At 39.8% G+C, this 11432-nt stretch overlaps 1 protein-coding gene across 1 annotated transcript; it reads right to left on the reverse strand.

Annotated features, from left to right (window-relative positions):
* Positions 1–369: 369 nt before the first annotated feature.
* Positions 370–9743, reverse strand: LOC128030764 (leukocyte receptor cluster member 8 homolog). The gene is made up of 16 exons (XM_052618705.1): positions 9596–9743; positions 9406–9507; positions 8628–8766; positions 8382–8522; positions 7815–7889; positions 7285–7705; positions 7026–7203; positions 6710–6880; positions 6369–6587; positions 6083–6247; positions 5543–5837; positions 5294–5395; positions 5146–5214; positions 4936–5065; positions 4628–4835; positions 370–4535 (listed from the first exon to the last, which is right to left on the reverse strand). The coding sequence occupies exons 2-16, from the start codon at positions 9444–9446 to the stop codon at positions 4373–4375; spliced, it is 2517 nt and encodes an 838-aa protein (XP_052474665.1). The 5' UTR covers positions 9447–9507; positions 9596–9743; the 3' UTR covers positions 370–4372.
* Between the last annotated feature and the right edge of the window lie 1689 nt (positions 9744–11432).

An 11432-nucleotide genomic window follows, 5' to 3' on the forward strand; every position in this document is an offset into this window, starting at 1 on the left:
CATATTTTTAAAATTAGTCTCCTATACTCTACAAATCTGCATTTATTTGATCAAGTACATTAAGTTGTAATATAAAAATAAATGTTTAAATCTATTATACACTACAATTTATTTATACAACAGCTGAAATTTCTGCAGCCACTACTCCAGTGTCACATGATCCTTTAGAAATATATACATTTTTTAAATCCTCAAAATCAAAACATTTAAACCATGACCCACTTTGAACCGTAGTGTAATCTAAACCGCAGGAATCACTTCATCATGTATGAAACTTTACCTAGTAATCTGGGTACTTTAATGTAGGTTTCAAAATACTTTGTATCATATGGTCATATGATTGGTATATTAATAAAGTTTCAACTAGGATTTAAAAAAAAAATCTTTTATTTTTTCTCAAGAAAAGAAAGTAGGTACATTTATATACAGATCAGTATCTACAAATGGCAGTAATTTCTTTGTGAACTCCACTGTGTAATAATAACACACGGAGCGCTAGATAGGGCAGAGACATTAGGTCTTTCAGAGATGGTGCTGTAAAAGAAGAAACAGATGCAAGTACAGTCTTGTCAAAATACTTACTGCCAAGCACTGACTACATGTATACCAATCACAACATTGCATTACAGAAAACCAAGGAAAGAAGAGGGAGACGAAGAACATGCAGAAAGAACAGATTGCTGAAAAAAATATTCAAGATGAGAGAAAGCCAAAAGAGTCAAAGGCTAATGCTGAAATGTAAGAGAACACTTGGAGACAAATCTAAACAAACAAACAATATGAAGGGGGGGGGGGTCTGATGCAAAGGAAAGAAGTTAAAGAAATTAGATGGGCAATGGGACATGCAACATTTGAAGAGAGGGACGAAACCATTAGGAATAGTGCTGTAAAAATAATACACATCAACTATGACAGCAAGGAAGAAAAATACATTTCATGAAAGAAAAGTAAACAGTGGAATCATTTAAGACAATCAACATTGCTTTGGACAATCCTGAAGTAATATGCATTATGGGCAGCCAATCAGCATTACCATTAGAAAATGCAGTGAGCTTTCAAGACAGAGGAATTACTGTAAGGATTCATCTACGTAACCTGCTGCTTGGACATCTATAGTTTACATGAGAAGATATCTGGTCATCAGTATGTCCAGGTGTGTTCAATATGCAATTCTACAGCTAACATTAAACTCCAAAATTAGACATCAGAAACAAAAAGCCTAATAATTTAATAATACAATAAACATCAGTTAAAAAAAAAACAAAAAAAAAAAAACTATAATAATATAGTGGTGGGGGGCAGCAAATTATAATACAAAGACACACCTGAACATACAGCAGCAATTGTAATGAACACTATATGGAGCACAATTCCTGAAATAAAACCCATACATCATCATCAGACTGACATGGTGGTTTTGTCATGTTTCTTAAAGATTTTGTGATTGGCATGAAGAAAACATTGCAAGTTGAAATCACCAGGCTCTCCTCAAAATGACAAATGCATCAGACAACAGGCACAATGAAGAATCTGAATTGGCTGATGTCTGGACGTCAATGCCCATTTTCCAGTGTGCCTCTGGATTAGTTTTGCCCTCATCTTTTCATCTCTCACTTTGCTCCAAATACTCATGACTGCAAGAAGAGACAGAGAGAATCTGGCAATGAAGGAGTGCAGGAGGAGAGAGGAGAACAAGGGGTGGGAGGGGTTAAAGGTTGAGGAGAGGAGAGCAAAGTCAGTGTGGCAACCAGTAGCATCAGCAAGGAATTCAATTACAATATACAATCAAACACAAGATGAAGCTCTAAGGTCCACAAAATGAGCTAAACAAAAAAATAAAAATTTGATTAACATCATTTCCCAACTCCAATACAATGCAGTAATTCAGTACTTATTTTACTAAGTCAAATCGAAGTTGCAAATGAAAGGAATCAATATCTTGGTGGTTGTGCTTAAGCCAAATCTTTCTCTTATTGTTGGATACTTTTGTGCAAAAGTGAATTTTTACAGGTGTGAGAGCAAGAAAAGATGAATTGGGAAATGAAGATGATGAACAAAAGCTAAGATGACAAAGTAAATGACAAACATTACTTAAATATTATTGTAAATTAAATTATGATCAACAAGGGAAAGATTTGGCATATTATCAACAATCCATGGATCCCTGACTTCTTCATGAGTATGGACTGGATGTTTTACTTTCTAACATGTAACTTATTTAATGTCTAAGGGAACAAGAAATGTTAGAATAATAATAATAATAAAAAATAAAAAAAAACTGTTATTTGGACCAAACCGCATATCAGTGTGAACATGCTCACCACCCAAAAATTTTTTTTTTTTAATTTTAAAACTGCCAGCAAAATAAACATATAGCTGAAAATTACACTTACCATTGTACAAACAAAAATAATTATTATGAAAATCAAAGCAACTATAAAGGAAAAAGAAATAAATTCCACTTATTTTTACATGAGCACATATTTACAAATTTCACCAATGAGGTGTAAGGGATGCTTTCTGCTTACAGTGACCCCGAGCACATTTAGCTAAAGCACAAATATTTCAGACCCAAGCCTTATCCATGCTAAATCTTAATAATAAATAAACCTGATTATGTCAGCTGCAAATGCTGCTGCACATGCTCCTCGTTCATTTACAATGTAATTGATGAGTGTCAACTCTAATTTTAAAGCAGTCCATTAGAAATCGAAGCGGATTAGATTCACTTTGTAATACTTTGAATTGGTATAACTTTACTACAATGTGTTCATGCTTTAATCATTGGCTAGATTAAGACCATGACACCATATCAATCTCTGAGATTTACTACTTTATCACAGTAATATCCATGTAAAATTAGCAGATCTTTTAGATTTTTGTATGGATCTTTTGGTGTCAATCTTGCAGATAAGGGGTACAACAGGGTTCAGTATTAGGCCCATTTTAAATTGAGAAATGACAAATTCACAACCTGCCAGAAGGGGTTAACAGATACCAAGCAAAGCATGTTGTTCAAAAGTGGTAACACCTCAACCCAAGCTAAATGAAGATCCAATATGCTTTTAAAAGCATCAAGTCCTTCTTACCAGCCATTACCAGTAGACGTGGCCAAAGCTTAAGGAGCCATACTAACCCGTGTGTTTCCAAAACCCAGCCTGACAGTGGATGCCCTTGCAGCAGTGAGGTAACTAGTAAAGATCACCATCTGGAGAGAAGACAAGAGACAGCCTCCAACTTGTTGTGAAGAAACACTGAGCTTGCTTTTCATTCTTGAATGACTTTTCCTTTGCCGGGTGACTGCATGTTAAGTGCACAAAACTTATATGCTGGGTGATGCTTTGTAGGGGACTTCATTCTTCAGAGGCAGGTGATCAAACCTTGTGGTGAATGAATGCCCTGAGTGGACTTTGATGACTTTTAAAATTGCTGGCCCTATTCAGATCACAGCTGGGGCATAAGTGAAAGAAGACTGAGTCACTGAGCTGTGCTTCCTGGGTTTCAAGGAACGATTAGGAGGGTATGTATGACTAATGAAGGACAGATTCTTGACTGTTGATGATGTGCAGGTGAGGGAGAAGAGACTGTGCTGGAAGGGGCGGAACTTATGATGTAAAACAGGGCCTAATCTGCATTTCTTAAAATGGTTGTCTTGTTATAGATCAGTCCAAATATTACATGCTATCAGCATTAGGATCTTAGAGATGAGGGGAGCCTGGAGATCTAACCGAACACCTCCACTAGTGACTCACTGAAGACATCTCAGGCAAAGAGAAAGATTGGGAATACAAACCATCCTCTTCTTGTCTGGAGAATTACACTGTAGCTCACTTGGCTTTAAAAGTCCCATAATGATCAAAACCTTGCAGAAGAAGCCTTCACACAGACTTGATGAGCTGGTACGCTGTCGGTGGAAACAGGCTCAAAATACATCCTGGATTAACCTTGATGTTTCAGGTCTTGAGCTTTGCGGCTGTTTGCTTGAAAGGAGAGAAACATGAGAACACAACAGTGTTAGCTTAGATGTTTTTTTGAGCTCTGGGCTGTGGGACCTGACCTGCTGACCCTACAGATCTTTGCCTTTTTTCTATTGGTGTAAGGGATAGTGTTCAAGTAAACTGATTGCCTGATACTTCACTAAATGGGCTGTGTGGTAGGCTATACTGGGTCTTGAATATAGAACCTAAATCCCTGTGTGTGGGTGTGTCATCTGTCAGAAAGTCCATCACTCTTCCTTATCTTTCATAAATATGATTGGCACTAAACTCTGAGTGTGTGTCAATTATGCAGATATCAGGGCCCTCATCTACAGTCAGGCTTTTTAACCTCTATAAATAAAAATTTTCTGGTCACTGCCCACCCTTTCCCCGTACTATGAGGTTGAAAGACTGGCTGAGCTGACTTTACAATCTATTTTGCTTGGGTCAGAGGGGGTGAATGTAACTCCCAGCCCTGTTAAAAATGCTACACATGAGTCTAAATCTGGGAAGGCCAAGCTCGACTGAACATACTCCACTGGCACAGAGGGCCTGAACCTGTAACAGAATGGGGAAAAAACAGAAAGCTTTAGTATTTAATTATCAATAGCATACTTTTTGCAAGCAATCTGCCTGGCATCTGCACTCACGTTTTAAGAATGGACCTCAGTGCTATATTTCTTTCTCGCTCCACAAACTTATCAATAAGGTAAGCAGCCATACGTGGAGCATTCTGATAGAGTCTGAAGAACCGGTGGAAGTTTCCAAGGGCCCAGGCAGTACGGAGTTCAAGAGCATGAGCTACACACGGATCAGCACGGAGCTCAGGGGTCAGGTACACAAGCTCGGTCGTCAGGTCTAAGAAAAAATTAGCGAAGGCATTAAACAACCATGCGAGATTGAGAAACTATGTAATGGACTGCATAATAGTGATGTATAGCCAATAAGCGATGTTTACCTCCAGAATTCTTAGTAAAGATATAGTAAATAAGTCTGTAGGAAGTGAATTCTCCCACGTTGTCCGAAGGGCAGTCTTTATACAGCGCCTTCAGCTGGGTCTGGCACTGGTTAAACTCCTCGTGGTCACCCTGATAACAGTTGAAATGCGGGTTTAGTCCAAAAGAAATAAAAATGCCTTTCAATCAGAATTAACTTTACATGCACATACCTTTTCCAGAGCAATGCGAGCGTGTGTCTCATACACCTCCACAGTGAAGTCTGTACGTACACCTTGAACCTGAATGACAAGAATTCAAAATAAGACACTAAAGATAAAAATGTGAAGCAGAAAGGTGGTACTACTAAGTGTTACTCACAGTGAGATCCTGTCGTATTGACTTCATTTGTTCACATGCATACAAGTAATCTTGATTGGATTTCCAATGAGCTTTAACCGCAATCAGAGACTTTCGCAACACCTGAAACACAAGAGAAGTGAAGAAATCTTCAAATAAACTGTTTAATTTACCAACAACATACCACTTTGGAGTACAACATCCAGTGTTGACCACACAACTTTAACCTTTACACAGAGCTCTAAAAGCAACACTTTGAGAAACACTCACAGACACGGGTCTGACAGTTGCAGGGTCAGGGGCACAGGTCAGTCGAAGGTAGTTTTTGGTGATGTCCTGGCAGGTGCCGACTATGGGGCAATCATCCCAACTCAGTCCCTCTTGGGTGCCATTGGGGAGGTCAAAAACATTGATGTTTAACACTAGGGGTTCAGTGCGTAGCTTAGTGTGGAAACGGGCTGCACGGCTCTGCTTCTTCGCTTCACGGTTTGGGTCATGAAAGTCAAGCCCTGCATTACCACCTTTCCGCTTTTTACCAAGACCACTGGAGAGGTCTTCCATATTCCTGATGGAATCAGAAAAGATATTGAATGAGGCCACTAGAAATGTATTCAAGCGGCTACTGTTGTGTGTGTGCACTTGGATGGGTTAAATGCAGAGCACCAATTCAGAGCATGGGTTACCATACTTGTCAAATGTGACGACTTTTGCTTTCACTTTACATTGTCATACTGACCAAAATTTTATAAAAACATTCCATAAATTTTGGTAATGCCATTTCATTCTGTTGTACCAACAATAATATCTCACCTCCGCCCTCTGTTTGCTTTGCCTCTTCCTCTACCTCTTTCTCCCGCAGCACCTCTACCTCGCCCCCTTTCTGCCCCCCGGCCTCGGCCAGCCTTTTGTTGCCGCCGGGATAGTGAAAGTCGAAGATCACTTGACATGCTGCTGTCTGACTGAGAGCCAGAGTCACTGAAGGAGGAACACAATCACCCGTCAAATCCTACAGATCTCCAAATCCTTTCATATTTATACTGATGAATGAAGGTGATTGTATTGGATTATTAAGCAAGTTTGCAACCCTGTGCATTACCTGCGATGATGTCTACTCCGGTCCCTTTGTCGGTTGTGAGGTGACGGGGATCGTGATGAGGAGTGTGATGAGCTTGAAGAGGGGCTTCTTTGAGAAAAGACATTTCTGTAGTTACCCAACCTGGCCCCGCCCCTTCCACGGGTGGCTCCACCTCTCCCAATAGCATTCTCCTGAGAACGTTGAGGAACTGCCTCCCAGCGAGACTGCTTTGGCTTCAAACTGATAAAGCAAGTGGTTGTTTAGTGCCAATAGTTAATAGTTTGAAATAACATATCTAAAGCTAAATAAACTGAGAATACTGAACCAAGGATATAAAGTTATAGAAGCGAGATGCAACCCACTCTGGCAGTGGTTCTCTGGTCCAGTCAATGGTGTAAGCAGAGCCATCCTGTAGTCTGGACTGCAGAAGGTCTTTTAACACTTTTTCCGTACGATCCTTATCCTCTTCAGATTCACAGGCTGTGAAGCAGCGCTGTACATACTCTTTCATGGCCTGTGGCCAGTCCTGAGGCCTAGGAGGTGAAAAAAATCGTTTTCATTGAATAAAAAAAAAATTTCATTTAAATATCATTTAGTTAACATGGGTGATGCCTTGCATTTAAATTAGGACGGCTCTAATGATTTACCTTTACTTAAAATATTTCCCAGTATGCTTACCGAGTTTGGGCACTTCCTGTGGAAGTGACAGAGGTTCCAGCAACAGACCCAGGTGACGGGTTTGTCGTAGTGGGGGAAGCCAATCCAGGAGCCTGATCACCTGAAGTAAAGTTTTGATTGGCCATGACATATGGGCGTTTTGGTATATTAAATTTTACAGCACCAGTTCCAGGAGCCTCTGTTAGGGAAGAAAGAGAACATTAGGAGGATATAATTAAAAGCACACACTTTACACACACATAAGCACAAAGATACGTACGTTTCATGTGTTGCCACATCTGCTGGTCACCTTTGTTCATATTGCTATTGTTAGGTTTCTTAGCATCCACCCTGCCTGGGCCTCCATATGGGCCCTGTCCTGGAGCCTGCTGCTGAGGGGGCTGATATGCCGGAGCTTGGTAACCCTGGTACCCTGGCCGAATCTGTCCTGAATTGTAGCCCAGCATCATAGGGTTTGAATCAGTGGGACTGTAAGGCAGGGTACCATTAGGGCTGTAAGGGGTTTGGGATGATGAAGGGGGGTACTGGGTATTGGGTGAGGGAGGTATAGCGGGTGGAGGAGGGGGTGGGGGCTGGTCAGTGGATGTAGGACTCTGAGGGGGTGGTTGAGGGGTAGCAGGAGGAGGGGGCTGGGAGGAATAGCTGGAGGACTGATCTTCCATCATAGACATGGCAGGGGCCTGAAAAAGAGAGGGAGAAATAATCTGTGAATTACTTCAAACTTATATTATTAAACTAGTTGATATACATGGCCAGCATGAATTCAGAATTATATATGGAGGTCTATACCTGTCCAGTGGGTGTAGTGGGTGTCTGGTAGCCCCCTTGAACACCATACTGTCCCGGAGGATATGGGCCTCCATACTGGATGGGTGGTGGGGGTGAGAAAGATATCATTATTGAAACTGGACAAAAAAAGGTTGAATGGTACTAGCTTTTTTCTAAAAAGATTTTAAAAACTAGGCAGGCAAAATAATTGCACAGTTTCTGTACATATTCAGCAGCAGAGGTCTGGTTAAAGGCTCTGATGTCATCCAGCCAAAAGCATTTGATTTCTTTTTTGTCAATATTATTTTGAGAATATTAATAATACAGACAGCAGTAGATCTACCAGGACACATTTACAAGCCAAGGTGCATTTTGACACATATCTGAACACTGCTTTGGATTGGATAGTCTGCCAAAAACAAACGAATACTCATGCAAATGCTAAAATGTAGATCTATGTACTAACATACAGCAAAGATTCTATTATACTTGCATTTTATTCTAGTATCAATGTAATTGTGACCGCGTTCTTAAGGCAGACAGATATAAGCATATGCTGTAAGAATATGGAGAAGTGCATTTATTTACCGGAGGCATGGGGTAGTAGTAGTTATATGGATACGTGTAACCAGCATACTGTTGTTGATTCTGTTGATACCACTGTTGATAGTATTGCTGCTGCTGTTGTTGCTGCATTGCAGAAGTGTCTGTTGCCTGATAAGGTCCGGTCTAACAATAAACAGAACAAAATCAAACACTTACAAAATAGACGTGGACAAATAACATAAATAGGAACCACCTAAACTCATTAAAAAAAAAAAAACCATCACTAACCTGTTGTGGGGTGCTATTAGCTGGTGAAGTCTTGGTAGAGTTCTGACTTTTACTAATGGAGGCTAGAGCCTGTCTGGCTTTTTCCCATTCTGGGTTCTCATGGACTTGCCCATCTGCGCTTGAATTACCACCATACGGCCTGTACATGACAAGGTACATATGACTTTAGGTTACACCGAATCTAGAACCTTCCTGTACATACAAAAACAGTTCACATACAAATAAAACTGACTATAACAATAGCAACTAGTTTATAATGTTATAATATCTTCACACTTTAAAATCTGCAAGTTAGAATTATACGGAGTCACGCACATAAGTTAGTTATTACACATACTGTGCCGCTCTTAGATAATTAATGCCATAAAAGAGTGTTGGTTAAATACCATTACGGTAATATTACAATCTAGAGACTGTATTTCCAGTAACTTAATCAGGCCTTTAATAAACGGGCCACACGTTAAAAAACTAGTCAAACTCGTGGATTAACTTTTCAATGTCATTTGAGCTAAACTATTAATGCCGACAGTGACGTCTCCAATCTAAATTGTTTTTAAAAATACGATCCTTAATTTACTTCCGTAAAGTAAAGCGGATAACTTGCTAGTCTGGCGAACTAAAAAAAACAACCCCTATGGACTTTTACACCAACTTCTGCACACCAAACATGTCTGATAAAGGTTTCCATTTATAGAAAGCTGTCGTTCAAGAGTCAAAATAATGAAGCAGAAGATATATGTTATGATAAGAAGGATTTATAATCTGTAAAAGATCTTACCAGTTTGTTTTCGGGGCTTGCTGTGCCGCGTTCACCGCCATTTCGCCAGAGCTAACAAACGTATTAGCTAACCTTACTTGTTAGCGCGTCCGAAAAATCTACCTAAATATGGAGGAAATTTACAGTTCTAACGTTTAATATACGATGTTTTTGTAGAAGAAGCTGCTTAACAATGGTTTATACCGAATACCTTAAACCAAGTTCCGTTTTACATTAGGATTATACCGGAGGAGCCCATATCATCTAAAATGAGTTCGTCGAGCTCAGCGGTTGAATGTCAACACCTCTAACAAAATGGCTGATGACGATGACACCGGAAGTTCTGCCACCTTCTCCGAGAGCCGAGGCAGCTGGTTATATCCTGTCTATGGTTATATCAGAGCCACAATTCTGAGAGCGAAGGATCACATTATGAGCGCGCAAAAGTGCAGTGAGTTTTTAGGAGAAAACGATCGTCTCACAAAAAAAGAAAGTACTTTGAGCGCACAAAAATATATTTTGCATTTAAAATAAGTGTTTGGGTTTGTGCAGAACTTCTCTTTTGGACGTGCTACGTTTCACTAGCTTGCTCACCTGATGCCCACCCTCAGTCCTCTAAATTCAGACCCAGCTCGCTTGCTGAACACAACCACAACACAGCGTTACAGTATGCCAAAATTCCAGCCAATCAGAGACGAAACTGCTAAATTATGATTGACAACCAATCACAGCATTCACTGCATTATTGACAAAAGCAGAGGGAAAATGCAGTGCATGCAGAATTATTATGCAAGTTGGTATTCTGATCATAATTTTTTCAAGCACAATTTACCAATTCAAAACGACATCAATCTTAATAACTACCATTAATCTTGTATTTAATCTTTCTAACTGATATATAAATTGTTCATGAAGGCTGGGAGTGAAAAACGCCTGATTCAGGTGTGCGTAATTATTGCCTTTGTTATTTTTTTTAAATCCAAAAGTATCGGTTGTTTTACTATAAAACGTGAAACATTGATCATAATGAATTAATGAATTAATTTATCAGGATTAAAAATTGGTCCCACAGAAATAGAGCGTTGAACCATAGACTGTATTCGTTGAACGTATAGCCGCTTATTCAGTCGAGTCGGTTTCTGTTTATTTGTAGTCACATGTAATCACATTTAGGAATAATTTTAATTTCTATATTTTTCATAAAAGCTCCCGAGCAAAAACCTTTATTATATTTTAATATTTTACTTTTTATGACAGCTTTACGCGGAGCTCGAAACGAGGATTATGACTGAAAAAATTGGATACTAATAAATACACGATTGTGATGCTTGCTATGGTAATGTTAATGCCTAGCGTGCACAGTCTTTTGCATCGCTTATAAATATTTCTGCCTTGTATGGTGATCATAATCCACATCGGATCAAGTTATTTCAAACACTCGCTGCTGACTGAAAGTGAGTTTTGAGCTCAACTTATTTTAAGAAGTTTTTAATGCTGGTGTTATAGCTGTCATCTTTATGAAATGATCCGCATGATGCTCTCCAGATGCGGAGAAACTCTGCCTTTGTTCATAACCACCTCTCCAGCTGGCCCGCTTTGGCCCAAGGTTTTCATCGGGCCAAAAAACCCTGGCCATGGGCCCAGAGAAAGCACCAGAAGTGACAGTGGAAACGCGACTGGCCCTGGCACGCACTAGTACGCCTGCTTTTGGCCCGATAGTGGAAATGCGGCTAATGTGCTCAGTAATTAACGAGGCAGGGAGGCGTTTCTGTTATTCGGTTTGTGACATCCTTCACGGGAAACGCCGAATCATCAGAACACACCAGAAAGATGCTCACAGCGCTTGGTCACGTGTTGCACAGGAACCGTTTTCGGAACTGAAACTTAGAAATTGCTCACTGTTCTGGTTCTTTTCTGAATAAGAACCGGTTCTCTTAGTCCTCGGTTCCCAACCCTATTATTAAGAGCAGTATGACAAAATCTAAGCCTTGAGATTATAGTTTCCTCATTTCTATTTCTTCCTGTTACTCTGTACTTACCAACAAATT

This window comes from Carassius gibelio, chromosome A16, assembly GCF_023724105.1.
Source record: "Carassius gibelio isolate Cgi1373 ecotype wild population from Czech Republic chromosome A16, carGib1.2-hapl.c, whole genome shotgun sequence".
In the NCBI taxonomy this organism is placed as follows: domain Eukaryota; kingdom Metazoa; phylum Chordata; class Actinopteri; order Cypriniformes; family Cyprinidae; genus Carassius; species Carassius gibelio.